This window comes from Amia ocellicauda, chromosome 15 (assembly GCF_036373705.1).
Source record: "Amia ocellicauda isolate fAmiCal2 chromosome 15, fAmiCal2.hap1, whole genome shotgun sequence".
In the NCBI taxonomy this organism is placed as follows: Eukaryota; Metazoa; Chordata; class Actinopteri; order Amiiformes; family Amiidae; genus Amia; species Amia ocellicauda.
In genome coordinates this window covers 15,390,360-15,408,506 of record NC_089864.1, presented here as the reverse complement: position 1 = coordinate 15,408,506, position 18,147 = coordinate 15,390,360, and the positions used below count along the sequence as shown (strand labels likewise).

At 35.1% G+C, this 18,147-nt stretch overlaps 1 protein-coding gene across 2 annotated transcripts; it reads left to right on the top strand.

The window, feature by feature from the left end:
* The first annotated feature begins 2,800 nt into the window (after positions 1-2,800).
* On the top strand, positions 2,801-8,694 carry LOC136771498 (tetraspanin-8). Of its 2 annotated transcripts, XM_066723837.1 has the most exons (9): positions 2,801-3,117; positions 3,749-3,796; positions 5,440-5,559; positions 5,706-5,780; positions 6,567-6,662; positions 6,960-7,061; positions 7,866-7,892; positions 8,006-8,089; positions 8,502-8,694. In XM_066723837.1, the coding sequence occupies exons 1-9, from the start codon at positions 3,058-3,060 to the stop codon at positions 8,589-8,591; spliced, it is 702 nt and encodes a 233-aa protein (XP_066579934.1). In that variant the 5' UTR covers positions 2,801-3,057; the 3' UTR covers positions 8,592-8,694. The 2 variants fall into 2 exon arrangements, with proteins under 2 accessions (XP_066579934.1, XP_066579935.1); XM_066723838.1 differs by lacking the exon at positions 8,006-8,089.
* The last annotated feature ends 9,453 nt before the right edge of the window (positions 8,695-18,147 follow it).

Genomic DNA, 18,147 nt, shown 5'->3' with positions numbered 1-18,147 from the left:
TTCTAATTTTACATATTTATAAGTGCAGATTCATTAGCTTAGTTAAGTCTATTTCATGCTCGTCTAATCGGCAAATCAAAAATAACTTTGGGAACCTTGAGGAACAAAAATATATTTTCCAACTATTTAAAAAAAAAATGATACTAGTATTATTTGATGACTTTCCTTAAGGCAATACAATGTTTTATAATTTGTATTTAAGATGGAGTTGATGATTGAGAAAATTCTGTAATATGAGTTCTGTCAGATTTTTTACAGAATTTAGGTTAGGTGCATTTGTAACGGAAATTCAAGCTACACCAGCTGTCAATATAGTGATGTTAAAAAAAAAAACTGTTATAGGGGAAATCAGGGTTGAAAAGGCCTTCTGTGTGCTGGTGTTCAGACACTTCACATTGTTAAGCAAATGTGAGAAGAATTCTCCGTGGTTACAGTGGGATTTCATATGCAAATTTACTTCCATGCAGGGGAAATGAATGTAACTGAATGTTTGTTTGCTCTTTTAAATGAATAACACACAAATGGTCATAATTATGTAAAGCACAGATTAATACATACACAAACATGAAACCATTAAGCATTTGCCATCTGTATAGTATTATAGGAATTATAGGTCTTGTTTTAATTTACATTTTAATGGTCTGTTAATTTTAAATGAGTCAAATTGTGAGACCATTTGATATGATCTAATGCTAGTCTCTGAAGCCATGTTACTATTTTACAAACCTGTGAAGCAAAACTTGATTTTAAGAGTTGATTGAGGACCTTACCCTTGAGCAATAGTTGGTTACAGGCTATAGCGACAAAACCAAGATGTTACACCTGCATGGTTTAAAAGCTTTCTCTTGTGCATATGTTATGATTTTCCAAACTAACACCTTAAACAATCCTCCCTCCCTCCCACAACACTTACACACTCTTTATGCTCCTGTACTGAGATCCCTTAAATGCTACATAAATGCATATGTAAATGTGGGTGTTAGATTAAGATTTTATAAGAATTTTTATACTTTTAATCTGTGAGGTGTCATCTAGAAATGCTTGGGTGACAAAGATTAGATACCCCAGCTCAATTAAATAAATAGAAGCACCTGTCTCCTCTAGTACAGCAGTAGATCGGATGTAAAGAATCAATGGTACAATTGTGCACTATCAAGCTCATCTGTGATTTTGGTTTCTCTGGTGCGCTGTTTCATAATCTTAATGACTGACTTTTTATGTGGAATAATTTTACATTTTTCAGAAATATCAGATTAGATTTTTCAATTTGAGCAACAAAAATGTTAACTACAATTATTGCTGCTCATAAACAAGTATGTCATGTTCAGCTTATGTTTAGTGTTTTCATTTACAGACTTCTAGACATTTCATAACTAAGGGTTCTCCATAGTAAATGTCCGTCTGAAAATAGACACTGCATATTCAGGGTTTGTGCAGCAGACATGCAATTAAAAGACTTTGGTATTTAAATCAAATCAGAGAACAAACACATTTGGAAAAGTAATCGGTTACCCCAAAAGAATTGCATTCTAAAAAAAATACTTTGCTTTCTGAAGTGCAAATGTTCCTGCTATTCCTTTTCAAAGCTTAAAGACATCAGCTCATTCACACTTGCATGGAGATCTGACATACTTTGTAAGTGGCATACGTATTGTTCTTTTTATGATTTCACATAAACTCTCTATTAATAAGCAAAGTTCAAGTAATAATTAAAAAACATTTTTTAACCGAGTCACAGCCCCGTCTGACAATTTATTCTACTTGAATTGAGTGTTGAGATGTTGGTATCCAATAAATACATACTCACAGTCCATGAATAGTTATATCAGTGGACATTTAAGTCAAGTGTATTTCACACAGGTTGAACAACTGAAACCATTGTGGTTCTGTTGTAATTGGGTCAACTTACATACTGTCTGTATCACTGCTTTCATAGAGATGGAAAATATTTGTATGTAGGTCAAAAAAGTGGGCCCTTTAGCAATCTCTGTGCTTTCCTGTGTATTTCACATGCTGCACTTGAATTGAAGGCGTCAAGAAGTGGCAAACACCTTTTGAGACCTGATTTGTGGTTGGATTGAGTTTCTCGTCAATGCCTGCACACTTTCATATCAATGGTGACAGGATTTAATATATCTGTCCTGTGCAGTAAAGTAGACAAACAAACAAAACAAAAAAAAAAAGATGTGTACCTGGCACCCTTCCAAACAACAAAACCTGCATATATTATTAACTCAGGCCTAGACTACATCTAGATGTCAACCAACTCAGAAACTGTAGATGTTGTACTAATGGTTTATTTAGTTATTTTTAATTTTTCATAAGATACAAACTACATATAAGTAACATAGTAGGTACATGTTTTGAAACGGTCTAGACCAATATCTTCCACTGCATAGTCTATCTAATTTAAGAAAAGATCAATTAATTCTATGGCTCAATTTCCAATACATTACTCATTGCATTTCATTACTACTTAAAGTAGGTATTGTAGTGTAGTTTTATAGAAGAAGTTCCCTGCTTCCAAATCAATTCCAGATAAGGTTTTATTCTATTATATAGCGCACATAATATAAAATGACATTAATAGGTTTGCATCTTTCAGCAGTTAATTTCAGCAAATCTAATAATTGTGTGTTCAGTGAGCTCATGTTAGTCTTGGGGTTTGTCTAAAGTTTAATTCCCACAGAACATTGGTTTCCTGGGTTCCTATTCAAGCACTTCCTGTTCAGATGCATGTGTGATTTCTCATAAATGTATTCATTGCCTCTCACTGCAAAATATACCTTTGCAGAGAAGACCAATGGTCTGTGGAAAATCATTCTATGATTCGTCTAATACAGGCAGAATATGATCATTTTAAATATATGTACCAAACATTGCTTTTATGCCTTCTTCTAAAGTTTGGCCCTTCTGTGGAAATATAAAATAAAAATCAGCATCAAATATGAAAAGAGGCTCCTCCTACCACTGATCTTAAATTACATCTGATGCAAGTATATTACTCTGCACCATTCATATTAAGGTTCAGGTAATTCTGAAGTTACCAATCTAAAAATGGCACACATCAACTACTGTTTGAAAGGATTACTCGTCACCTTCAACATATTGCTCACAGTAAGTTGTTCAAATTATTACAGCCACAACATATTAAGAATTGTATTCATTTTTTGGTTATAATTATTCTTAGGTCACTATTTATGTAGTGTATATGTATGTAGTGTTTGGAGTAATATTTTCATGAAAACAGTATTATATCTAAACAAGTAGATGCCATTTGCTTTAATAAATGTATTGGTCTGTTGTACTAATGTATAATTTTAGACCATATAAACATGCATTTAGGTTTTCACCATTGCAATACAAAATAATTATGTAACAATTTCACAAATACAGCTTTAAGTTCAACTTTGGATCCTATGGTATTACAATAAGCTTTATGTAGCTTTACTTTAACTACACACTCCACTAAAGCTTTACAAGAAAGTAGTGGCTGATATGCACTGGACGGAGATCTCCTTCTCTTTGTTACTATAAAACTTATATACTGTGAGAATATTTAATTATATGTGATGGTGCATTTAGTTACATATGTTTAATATCAATCATTCAAAATACATACATGTTACAAGTTCTTACAAGTAATGTTTTTAATGCTTGGGTATACTGAATGGATTATAGTGATTAAAACTAATTCATCCAAATAATGTTGGTTGATGTATGCATGTATTTATTTTCTTATTTGCAGCTTGTTGGAATTGTTTTCCTTCTGTTTGGGATTCATTTCCAAAATGCTGTAAGTACAAATTTTATTGTCCTTGTTAAATTTGAGTAAGCAAATAATGGTTCAAATATATCCAACAATGTAGGCTTGTCAAATCATTTGTGTTGCTATTGTTCTAATAAAATACAACTTCATGTGGTTTCCAATGTCCTTACCCAATTAAATTAACAAAGTTCTCACTTCCATTTTGAAAACCTACAGGTAATGTTCTAATCTCATAATTTAAATTCCCAACAAGCACCCTTAAAAGATGAACAAAGTATAGCATGTAGTTCTAAATGTATTATATTGGCAGAGTATATTCAGATAATAAAACCGTTACCCATTTTCGATTTGTTGCTCACCTCCTGTTAATATACATATTCAGGTTTATTAATGCATTCACCCACTGAAATGAACTGTGCTGATATACTGATCATTGGGTCCGGGTCCACCAAGGTTTTCTCAACTTTTACTATATCCAAATTATATATAATGTATATCCATTGGTCTGTATTTATGTCTTAAAATGTTCACTTTATGTAGAAAGTAGTTCTACATGGGGTCAAAAATGAACAAATCTCATTGGTTTCCAGTGACTGTGTCATTCAGGTCCCAAGCTTAAAAACATTATCTATATTGAGATGACCTGTAATTATTGATGGAAATGACATCCCTAGTCAAAAGGAAGAATTCATCATAGTCAAGACAGGCAAGATGTATATGTAATGTAAAACTAACAGATTGAATATTATGTAGGGTCTTCAATTCAAAATTAGCAAACTAAGATATAATTTAGAAAAACAAATCTTTGATATACCAAAGACTACATGACCTAAATCAAAGTTTGCATGCCATTTTGCATTATTTGTTTGAATATAATAATTTATATTGGAAAATGTGATCTATTAATTTCCTGTGGAAATCTTGCAGATCTCTGATCTTTCACACCACAGTGCCAATTTGGAATGAAGGTTTATTACCAATAAAAATAATAATTAAAAAAAAAAAGCAACCATGGAAGATTCACATTGAATTGCATTAATAGGACAGAAAAACCTAGCAGATGTGGATTCAAGTGTGTACTCAATCAAAAGGAGGGCAAAGGCAAAAGTACAAAGGGGAGACTGTAAAGGCGTAGTAAAGAACAGTGCAGAGGCAAGCAGGGGTTTAAGTGCAGGGCAGAGTGGAGTCAGTGGAGCTGGTAGGGAAAGTAGAACCAATGAGTGCAGAGGGTTATTGGGACAAGCGCACATGGTAGGAATGTTATTTGGATGATTTCTATTAGAGAAAGAGAGACTGACTAGTATTCAGGTGATGAGGATGACCTCAAGTGCTGAACAGGGGAAGTGTGGAGAGCAGGCCTGACATCTCCACTAAATAAAGGCTGTGCAGTTATAATTGTTTGGGGCTTTTTTTAACAGTCAGTCAATTCTGTCTCTTATTCAGATCTTCGACTGAGAAAATAAGTCTTACTCACTGCAGAAATAGCTGCAAAAGCATACATGTATAAACTAGATGTATGTAATCATTGGAAGTCATCAAACTTAATTCAAGCTTTTTATCATTTGTGTTGAAAATCTTTTTAATCAACATACAAACGAAATATGTATTTACTGAATCAATTTTAAATAATATTCACTAAATATCTCTTTATGAATGATGTTGACTTTCAGGCTGAGGGACACACTGGGAGTTCCAAAGGCATGTGTATCCTTATTGCAGTTGTTACTGTTGCTTTTGGATTATTTGGACTTTTTGGTGCCAAATCGGAGAACCAGTGTATGCTGAAAGGGGTATGTGTGAGATTAACGTTGGTATAAATTACTGTTTGGGCACTCTTCATAATAACTGTAAATACCATAAATAGAGAATATGAAATTCAAGATGATATTTAGGCTCATTGAATGAACTATTTCCCAATATGTTTTGTTTCCTGCAGTATTCCACTGGAATGGCTCTCTGTGTTATCATGCTTGTAATTCTAGGAATATGGTTTGCTTCACAGAAATCTAAGGTATGTTTTTCATGTTCTTCATATCATATTAAAAAATTGCAAATAATGTACTATGTATACTGTATACCAGGGGTGGCTAACCCTGGTCCTGGAGAGCCGCAATCCTGCAGGATTCATTACCAATCAATGGATATCTTGAACACAGGGACATTTTGCCTAATTAAGACCCATAATTGGTGCAATTAAGCAGTTAACGATCTGGATAAAACAAAAACCTGCAGACCCTGTGGCTCTCCATGACCAGGGTTAGCCACCGTTGCTGTATACCAAAGAATACAAACCATTAAAGTGATTTGACTGAAATGATTTATGGGTTTCTGTAATTCAGGGAGAATTAATGATTATTTTTTCATAAGAATATTTGATGTGTCTATGAGTCTAAAGTATTATTATTAAAACAGATTATGTAAATATTTTAAAACATCTTGTTATACCTACCAAAGTTAAGCTTTCTTTATTACTTATTTTACAAGGAAGCCAAATGCCATCTCAAATGACACCCATACAAGGGCATAGAATCTGTGTGTTTCATATTGTATAATACAATTCCTTAGTATTGCCTAAGGTTGTGGTGGTGAGTGGGATTCTTGCATGTTCAGAAGTGGCAACTGTTTACAGATAATATGGGTGTTTGGTTTATTTCCATTAAACTTTTCACCTTACTTGGACTGTAAATTTCTATATAACATTTACACTTGTATTATAAACTGAGAATAACTTCTTATTGTGTATACTCATCCAATTTACCCACATTTAGAGTTGTCTTTCTTTTTTATTAAAATCTAGGTTTTTGTGGCATTTAAGAGTGAAACTGAAAAGTTAATTCCACTGGATGTAAAGGGTGATGAGATGAGAAAAGAATTGGACCAGCTTCAGGCAGTTGTAAGTGCTTTAGTTTAGATTACGTTACATGGTCATCTGACGGGAATCATGTTTTATCATGAATGTTCACAATAATCTAAACACAGGATATCATGTCAATTCATATTTGTTGGCATAGTGTGTGAGATATGGAATTTTGTTGCAGGATTAACGGCCTTAAGAAATCCAATTAAGAAAAACTATATAAACCACAAATACATTTGCCTTTTTACTATCTGACCTGTTCAGATTAAATCACTATTAAAATGTAATTGTGTGTACTGACTACATTTTCCTATACATTATTCCCTCTAACAGGCTAGGTGTTGTGGGTTGGTCAATGGTTATAAAGACTGGGGAAGCCAAATTCCTGACTCATGTGACTGCACATCTGGGAGCTCAGACTGTATCAATGTAGAGGTAACTGTTAATATATGTAAATATATATTATGACAAGGTATACTGATGAAGTTGACAGACAGAAACTAGCATTTTAAACTATTGTATTTAATTCAGAATGTATATTTGTATTACTGGTTATATTCAGTAACGTGATGCATATAAAATATACTGTATATTTTTTTTAAATCTTAACATTAGGTAATGCCAAATTGTTATATTCCCTGGGTAGAGGGATAGAACTGAGTCACAAGCACACAGCACTGACACTTAGTTATTCGTCTCCATTGCTTCCCCTCTGCCCTCCTTACTAGAAAGATCAACATGTTAGATATTGAGGAAACAGTGCCACCTGCAGTCTGTGTGTGTCAGTCACTTTACCTAGAACACACAAGACAAACAAATATATGAGATTCAGCACATATAGCATTGACATACATAATGCAAGTCTTGACATACATTAATAAACACCCAAGTGTCAAATAACATCGGTATATTCTGGTGCCCTACGCAGCTGTGGGTAATGAGGGTTCAACCCCATGTTGTTGTCTTTTACATCTGCAACCATACTCTTCTGCACGATTCTGCAGGTCATAATTCAAGCCCAGACTAAGGAGGTGTATAATTGTGTTAGTGAGACAACCTCGTATAACAGGAGATAGAGGATTACTATCTCAGGTACTTTCTAGTGCCTGATTCGGACAGCAGTTACCGACAGGGTGACAATCAATCTATCGATTCCAGAGTGAATGCTTTCACACTCGCGTTGTACAGGCATATCAGAACCAGAATTTGTCTTTAACCAATGTTTGAAATTCTTTACAGGGACAATCCCGTCGTGTCTATGCACAGGTGAGAATAACTTTATTTAGAAGTTCTGTTTTATTTAAAACAAAAATTATTACACAGATCTTTATTTTTTTCAAATCCAACGTGTAACTTAATATTGATTTTCTGTTTTTTAGCCGTGTATCAATGTGATGTTTTCATTGTTGGAACTTGGCTACAGTGTGATTTTTGGATTAAGCTTTGGATTTGCAATCATTGCGGTATGCATCCATCTATCTGTATGTACTGTATATAGCAACACAGCAGCAGTCACTTCCACAACCCCACAAGCATGGAGCAAATTGACTAAACAATCAAAATATACAAAAACACATTACATAAACAAATCCTTTCTTTAGAAGTACTAGCTTCCATAGACCCTTGTTTCAGTCAAGCAAATGATTACAGCATTTTGTTTAACTAACAATAAAGTTCCCCCAAAATAATGAAAAATTATGGATTTATGCCAACATGCTAAATTAAAAAAAAAAAAAAAAAAAAGATTTTGGGGGTAATTATTCAGATAGATTCAAGTACTAATAAGTAGACAGCATTTGCAAAATAGTTAATATCCATTATCAGAAATAATGGATCTTGTGACTAACTGTTTCTTGTGTATTCTGTCTTTTCCAGTTCTTGGGGATGCTTCTGTCAACGTGTGCTGCCCGCCAGCTAAAACAAGCAGCTATCTCTGGGGTTACTGATCCTCATTATGCACTGTAGGAATCCCAGAGAATCCCCAGAGAATGTTAAACCTGATAACATTTTAGGTTTGTATTTCTCTTTTAAAAATGTAAACTTAGATAATAAATAAACCATACATTTACCCTGTAGTCTTCTGCTTCTCTTTTACATTGTAGACTACAGTGTTATATCCCTACAGTTTTTCACTTTTCTGTAACATGAATATTAAACAAGTTCTTAGCTTGAAATTGTGTTTTTTGTATATCGTCTTATTTGATGGAAATTCTGCATGTATTGCATATATATCTATGTAACTGGATTTGCATCAAATAATTTCAAAATGTGCTTCATATACATTTAAATTAATCTCTGGTTTCAGGCTTTTCAAATTGTTTGATTTATGGTTAGTTGATGCATCACAATCAGTAATTTTTGTTGTTTTTCAAATAGACCATTTGGTTTGCCACCATATGAGATGTATAGATATAGATATAAATATATATATAGACACACACACACACACACACACACACACTTAAAAGTTTAAGGCAGGTGTGAAAAAATGCTGTAATGTAAGAATGCTTTCAAAAATAGACATGTTAATAGATTATATTTATCAATTAACTAAATTCAAAGTGAGGGAACAGAAGAAAAATCTAAATCAAATCAATATTTGCTGTGACCACCCTTTGCCTTAAAAACAGCATAAATTCTTCTAGGTTCACTTGCCGAGTTCCTTCAAAAACTGTGTGCAGGTAGGTTGGCCCAAACATCTTGGAGAACTGACCACAGTTCTTCTGTGGATTTAGGCAGCCTCAGTTGCTTCTCTCGCCATGTAAACCCAGACAGACTCGATGATGTTGAGATCAGGGCTCTGTGGGGGCCATACCATCACTTCCAGGACTCCTTGTTCTTCTTTATGCTGTAGATAGTTCTTAATGACTGTTGCTGTATGTTTGGGGTCGTTGTCATGCTGCAGAATAAATGTGGGGCCAATCAGATGCCTCCCTGATGGTATTGCATGATGGATAAGTATCTGCCTGTACTTCTCAGCATTGAGGAGACCATTCATTCGGACCAAATCCCCCAACTCCATTTGCAGAAATGCAGCCCCAAACTTGCAAGGAACCTCCACCATGCTTCACTGTTGCCTGCAGACACTCATTTGTGTACCGCTCTCCAGCCCTTCAGCAAACAAACTGCCTTCTGCTACAGCCAAATATTTCAAATTTTAACTCATCAGTCCAGAGCACCTGCTGCCATTTTTCTGCACCCCAGTTACTGTGTTTTCATGCATAGTTGAATCACTTGGCCTTGTTACCATGTCAGAGGTATGGCTTTTTGGCCACAAGTCTTCCATGAAGGCCACTTCTGACCAGACTTCTCCGGACAGTAGATGGGTGTACCAGGGTCCCACTGTTTTCTGCCAATTCTGAGCTGATGGCACTGCTGGACATCTTCCGATTGTGAAGGGAAGTAAGCATGATGTGCCTTTCATCTGCTGCAGTAAGTTTCCATGGCCAACCACTGTGTCTATGGTCCTCAACGTTGCCCATTTCTTTGTGCTTCTTCAAAAGAGCTTGGACAGCACACCTGGAAACCCCTGTCTGCTTGAAATGTTAGCCTGGGAGAGACCTTGCTGATGCAGTAGAACTACCTTGTGTCTTGTTGCTGTGCTCAGACTTGTCATGGTGTATGACTTTTGACAGTAAACTGTCTTCAGCAGCCTCACCTTGTTAGCTGAGTTTGTCTGTTCCTCACCCAGTTTTATTCCTCCTACACAGCTGTTTCTGTTTCAGTTAATGATTGTGTTTCAACCTACATATTGAATGATCATTAGCACCTGTTTGGTATAATTGTTTAATCATACACCTGACTATATGCCTACAAAAACCCTGACTTTGTGCAAGTGTACCTGGAAGAATTGATGCTGTTTTTAAGGCAAAGGGTGGTCACACCAAATATGGATTTGATTTAGATTTTTCTTCTGTTCACTCACTTTGCATTTAGTTAATTGATAAATATAATCTATTAATCTATGTAATCTACTGTATGTTTCACATTGTACATACAACAAATACATCATAGCTTCCAGTAGTACTTATTCTATTAACATTGGTATATAGAATCAGTTCCCAGCCTACATTTTGGCAACATGAATTTAGGTTGTTTGCTGCTGTCAAATGTTTTCTTAATCTGATGAGCAGAGGTCATGGTTTTCAAAAATAGCTGCACAATCTAGAAATCAATTTGTATTTAAGAGTATGTGCATTACCCTGAGAGTGTTTTTTGGGTTAATCTAAACATTAACATCAACACCAACACTTAACCCACTGCAACCAATAACTGTACAAGAAGTAGGTCACCACATCACACAAAAAGCCCCCTTTTGTTACATGGTGCACTATGAATAAAACCACTGAATTCAAAACATTTCCACTTGCTTGGGTATAACAAAACTTTTGAGAAAATAAATTCTGCAGCAGACCACACACCTCATTGTTGCACAGCTAACCCAAATAATAATTATATGTTTATATATTTATGTGTTTGAAACAAAATCCTTTTGAAGTAGCCTAGTGATTATTACTTCATGTACAGGTTGGTAGAATGGGTTTGTTATGGTATTATAATACAATTCCTATATGTCACAAGCAATGTAGGCAAAAACAAATATTGCTCTTTTAATTATATACATAAGAAATGGCCATGGTTCAGGTATACATACATTTGGTAACAAGGATACACCAAGAGATCATTGAGATTTTGTGGATATGGATTGGACACAAACTTCTGTCTACAGGTGGCGGAGATGTTTGAGTTATACATTTATGTTTTATTTACTACAGAAATTGCTATGCTTTGAAATATTTGTGTTGACTCATATTGCCTACTTACTTTACTCCCACTCTGTATCTAAACTGATCCGCAGAGTCTAGCACTTTCATTTCTCTTTCCTGTAGACAGCTCACTTACAAGGCAGTTAAGTAATTTCAGAAAGTACTGTACATGGAAATAGAATTTGGTTGAATTAGAAACCACAAAGACTTTGTCTACATAACATAGCACTAGTTTATCCCATATACACTAATATCCATTCATATTTTTAAGGTGTGTACCATGACTGTCAGCAGTTTTGAAGGAAGCAAGGCAATATGTGGTTTTGAGGCATCAGTGTAACACAAAAATATTAAAACCGAAGAGTCTAAAGTTCTTCTCTCAGTTCAACTTCTGTGGGAACTCTAATTAATTTTGAGGTCCTTGCCTTCATAACAAGGTGGTGTACTCTTGCACTATTCTAGTTGGTGTAAACATCTGCAATACTTGCAATCCACAATTACTGTAAATTAATGTAAATCTCCCCTACAGGGTAAGGTCACACCCTTGGCTTCTGACAGATTTTGGTGAAAAGGGTGTGCTGCTTATTTGGAGGACTACCTGAAATTAATACATTTATATATTTCACTCTGTCCATGTCCATTTATTTCTGCTATGACAGCCAGAAAAGCATTAAATGGTATATAGAAGGAAACTGGTAGTCTGCTGTGTCCAGCTGTGATCTGCAGTGAGGTGTTCATCGTCATGCGCCCATTATTACAAGGGAACTGGTGTTTATAAAGCAATGCTCTGCCATAGACTGGGACACATTCACCAGATCAGACCACTCAGAGTCAGGCACCAGCCACAGAGGAATATATTTTCTATAATTCTCAAGTGTGTGTGTGTGTGTAGTGATATGATCTGAGTCGTAGTAGTGAAGCTATAGTGTAACACATTGACTGCTTGTTACCAGTGCTGGATTGCCTTTCAGGACCTACTAGGTTTTTCCATTTAACATTTAGCTTTTAGATTTAAGATAATTCAAGGTTTAAATTAAATATATATCTGAAAATTAAATACAGATTTAGGATTTAGTTAAATATTTAGACAAACAGCAGATAAGTATTTTCAATGGAGATTTAGCATTTATTTAAGTATATATTTTAAGAATTTAATTATTTATATATTATTTAATTACTATAACTAGGGGGAAAAAAATATCACATTTTTGTTCTGCATCACTTATAAATGATATCTGTGCAAAGTGTAGGATTCTCATGTGTGTACGTGACCATTGTCTGAAAGTTAACTAGACAAATAAACCAAGTTCAATAAAGAGTCTTGATATTATTATTAGTGTCTACTAGTGCTGGTCTCGGACTGTAATCCCAGATCACTCCACTTTGTATTCCTTTGCTTATCTATGGGTTGTGTTATCCCCCATTCTAGGGCCTAAACCATCTAAAAGTTGCATTACATTATTACAATGACTATGGCAAACCCTTGTGACACTTAATCCATAATTACTGATGTCAAATCTGATTGCTGATAGCAATTCATGGCAACCCATTCAGACATTTAATCTTTAACCAGATGTTAATGCATTTTGATATCACAAATCTAATTTCTGATATCAAAAATACGATTGTTGATATCAACTAAAGCAGATAATTCTTGCAGATCATTCAGTTTTATTTTTTATATCAGAAATTGTATTTCAGTTCAGTAATTATGGATTAAATGTCACAACGGCTTTGCTATAATTGACATAGAAACAGGAAGTCTTTACAGATGAAAAACTTCCTAGCCCACAACCAGCCCCGATTTATTTTAATTTTTCTGACAAACCCCAAGTAAATCAATATATGCGGTGTTTCCAGCCACCACTACATTTAGTACATCAAAAAACACTCAGTAATGAATTTATATCTTTTTGTATTGAAACCATTTAATGTTGGTACCGGCCCAAAGCTTTTTTATTTTTCACGTACAGTTAAAAAAAAAACGTGAAACCGCCCACACCTTTTAATCCAGATGGCACAACTGATTTCGGGAGTTTATACAGTTTACTGTTAGCGGAAATTACATTTTGAACAGCTGCAAAGCAGGGCACCATCAGACAACTAGCAAAACAATCGTCGTTTTCAGAAAAGCCTTTAACATCCAGCAATGGCGAAGGTTTCAATAGACACTATCCGCCTGTATCAGTATAATGGATTATTTCTGCAAAGGCGCTTTTCTTCGGACAGAAGTGGCATCTGATGGGCAGAAATCACAGCACAGAGTTGTCTACAGTACTGGATGTGTAGAAGTGATTCGTATAGTGTATGCAAAACAATTGCCAATTATATGTGTTTCTACGGTTCTTCTATTCTGTTGTGTTAACGTACCAGGAGTATGCATGGCGTTAACCTTTAACAAGCATCATCGTTATTATCATCAAACAAACAAATATATCAATAATGCAAATAGTTGTGTCGACCTTTTCAGAGAGTCTCTAAAATATAAATATAATAAACTGAATACATTTTAAAATAAAGTGAATAATGTGCCATCGTTTTCTATAGACATGGCAGAAATATTGATTTGGATACTGGGAAAAATGAGGTGTGTGTGTAAATTAGGACAATATTTTATAGTGGGTAAACGTGTAATGTGCTCTGAATAAAGGCTAATAACCTGGGCGACACTATGCAATATTAGTGATTTATTAAAAAGTTTTCAATCAATTGCCAGGACAATCAATTTAGAGGACACAATTGTAAATACAGTTATTCATTGTAATGAGCATACATTTGTAGTGAATATGAAGTTCATTTTATATTAGCTTGAAAAGACATGCAGATCACATTGGAATAAGGCATCTGCTAAATGACTCCAACCTCAGTAGCCCAAATACACAGAATGGCTCCATATTTCCCACAGCCAACACACAAATAATGTGTATAAAGTCCTTTTGAGAATAACCACTGAAAAATGAAATACTATAAGTACCAGAGTTGGTTGGCTTCATGCTGTACAAGAAAATGAAGCAGTAAAGTGTTATTCTACTCAACGTCAGCAATCCAAGGGTGCCATACACATACCTTACTTTATATGTAATGGTTCAGTGCATCAATGTGACATGGTCAGACACATTTATTTAGTTTCAATCTCAACATAACCAAGACTTATATAAAACTGTTATACAGTTATGTTAAAATAATAAGAATGTGTTTATTTAAAGAGAAACTGTTTATTTTTTAAATAATGTTGTTCTTCAATTCTATATTGATTCTAAATTAATTAAACAGATGTCTCATTGTGAAAGAACACTCCTTAATTCTAGAAGTGTAGATAATAACGATAATACACTGTAAAAAGTAAAGGTTCTAATAAGAACCTTTTAGGGTTCCCGGGGTTTATTAGAACCTTTTACCAAGGTTCCTTGCAAACAAGGATCCTTAAAGAACCTTAAATGTATCTTAAATCAACGGCGATCACGATGAAAAAGTGTTCCTAAATGATCCCTTGTGTTAACGATGGACCTCGCGGTTCTTAAACGAACCCTTTAATGAAAATAAACTCACGAACAACACAAAGGTTCTAAATAGAACCGCTAAAGAACCTTCATTGTTTTGAGTGTATAAATCAATAATAGTTTAATTTGGTATAGCACCCATCGCAAGGTTTCCACAGAGCACTTCACAGAAAGAACAACGTAAGATGGTGATTAATACAACATGTAAAAGTAAACCATTAGTCACGGAGTAGAAAAAAAAACTGTCCTAGGATGAGAGAATTATGGGTGAAATTGAGAAAAATTAAAGCATTTGACTTTGGGGTTATGCTGATGATATCAGCGCTAGTAGTGTGTGGGATTGCATCACATCTTGTGTAGAATCTACCTATAGAGTTTTGGAGAGTGAGTGAATTAAGGCATTTCTGTTATCTAGAAAATCCCACTTTTAAAGTTAAAGCTCTGGCATTTGATTGTGTTATCGTGCAGTATTGCCTAGCCAGAAACGTGTGTTTAACAATATAGAAGTGGCACGGCTGAAAGCCTGAAATACCTATTTCAGAAATATAGCATTGGATATTAGTTAATATTTAAACTATGAAAATGCAAGCTACTTTCTATCCATAGGCCATAGTAAATATTTTTGTGCTAAAACTAAATCACATCAACTATATGTTTAGTGTATTATATTGCAGTGTGGTTGTCTGCTCCTATTTCCAGGTTCTGGGGCGCTTGCTGCTTGGAGTTGGACTGTTTGCGAAGACAATCTACAATGGGGTTGATGAGGTAAAATGAAAGTTAAATAAGTTAAATTCAAAATAATGCTCTTTTCATTATATGTGAGTTTAGTTAAGGATTTATTTTTTCTTAGTATTGTAACGACTTTGAATTTCTTCTTCGTCACAGCAAATAATGTAGGAGACACAGGATTTGAACATGGACTTTATTGAGCGCAGTGCAATCCACTCTGTGTTCCCCCGGTATCGGCTTACGACCTACCGATCCTGCTAAATTTAGATCTTGTTTCCAGAATCTCACATTTAAATGTTCCCCTAAACAAACAGAGAGAGAGTGGGGATAACAAATATAAAATGTAGCCTATAAAATCATTGTATGTGTTATTTTTATTTGTCTTATCAAGATATAGAATTATTTTAATAGATTTTACTATCTTGCCAGGCTGCTCAGAGGGGATTGTTTTCCTCATTGTAATTTCCCCTCAGTGCTCTCAATAAGAGTTCACTTCACCAGTACTTCCAACCCAGTCCCCTCCCCGGACCTGACTTAATCACGCCCCCCCCGACCTCGTTTACACGACCCCAACCCAAGAGAACAAGAGTTCAACAAGATATAGTTTGTATTTTGCTACTGTGAAGGTCTATCCATCAAGAGTGGATTTTAAAGCATTAAATCCCTGCATGTGCAGTGTATTTATTGTATTTAGTTTTTTTATTTGCCAGCATTACTGTAAAATCATTTCCCTACAGTTTTTATTAAGACATGTTAAATATTTAACAAATTAAATATTCAATTTATTTAAATTACACTTTATTCATGTATTAGATATGAAATAAACAATAATAATCTTTATTTTATATAGCGCCTTTCATAACTGAATATCACAAAGCATTTTACAAACGATATAGCAAATCAATTAACAGTAAAACGATCAGAACAACAGAGAACAATAAAACAGTCATGAAACAATAAGAGTAGGGTGGTAACGATTCATTCGTTTTCTCGATGCATGGATCAGAATTCTTAACGATTCAACTCATTGTTAATTGTTAAATTGCAACTTTGCATCGAATCGTTGCATACATGACGTTTTGAATGGTTATAATCAAATGAATCGAGTGCATTGTGTATATTTGTGATTTTTCATTATTTATTTTCCTGAAATGGCTCCATATGATAGACACTCGACCATCATTTAGCCACCCTTAGCCCCTATTGCGCAGTGTACCTACATCGCACTGTGATGAGTATACAACGCTCCCACTCGCATCATTTCGAAACCCAATCCTTCTCCGGGCAAGCCACGCCCACACAGGTTTCGAAATGCTGGCATTGGTCATTGTAGTCACTGTCAATCATTTTTATGAAGTCAATCACTTTGCAGGCAAGGCTTGTCAATAATTATTTGTATGCAGCCAATCACCTGCAGAAGGAACGTAAGTCACTTTTTTACGCAGGAGAAAAAACAAAGAGGAGGGACTCGAGAGCAAATATCCCTGCATTCACGTCATGTGTGGAGGATGGTAAATACGAGCTCCCGACTTGAAAAAATAGTCCACGTCAGCTTCCAGGTCGTAAATACTACTCATGAACCCGGACTTTGGAGATAGACCCACATTTCTGCTACTTCAAGAATTCTGACGTCTCGAATGCGGAAATATAAGCAAACAGCACGATACACGTCATCCAATTCGATTGTAAAGTGTAATAAAACGCAAATCTTCGATTCATTCCATAATGTTTGCCTCCTTAAGTACAATGGACGTTCATGTGTTTTTCCTGGGCTAATGACATTAATGATAATTATTACTAGCACAAAACTAAGTCTGCGCAAAACCTCCATCTTGGCGTCCGAACGGGTTCACTCAAGGTCATGGCGTGAACACTCACAAGTTGTTGCTCCGACCAAGTAAGTGGTTTCTACCGTAATTTCCACTTGACGTGAACGCAGGGTACTGCTGCGTTCCAGACAGACTCGGATGTGGGAAGTTCTTGCTTGATATTTCCGACTTCCGACCAAAAATCGTTTCAGTATTCGAAGCTCGAAGAGTTGACATATAAACAAAGAAATGTCTGAACTTGAGAAGCTGGTGTTTCTTTTACAGGTGTACGAACAGTTGAAATGTTAACAGAGAAGCCTCCTGTCATACAGCGAGAGGCTGTGACCTTGCCTCATCCAAAAACAGATTCAAATCCCTATCTGCGTAGACTGCAGTGCAAATAGAAGTGAATAACAATTGTATCACCTACAGCACATACAGGCTAAATGATACTGCTAATGTTAATTGATATCCGGAGTGAATATTGTAGAATCCCATACCGATATGTTGAACAGCTATGCTTGCCTAAGCAATATTGCGTTTCATGATTAACCCTTGTGGTCACAGACCTGTCTCTGTAAGCATAATGGGTTTTGTTATACCATGTATGACATTTGACTCAACGATGCATTTTAATAGCTTAAAATAGTCTTTAAGATGATTATTTACATTTAGTGTACATTTACAGTGTACACCAGTGGTTCTCAAAGTGAGGGTC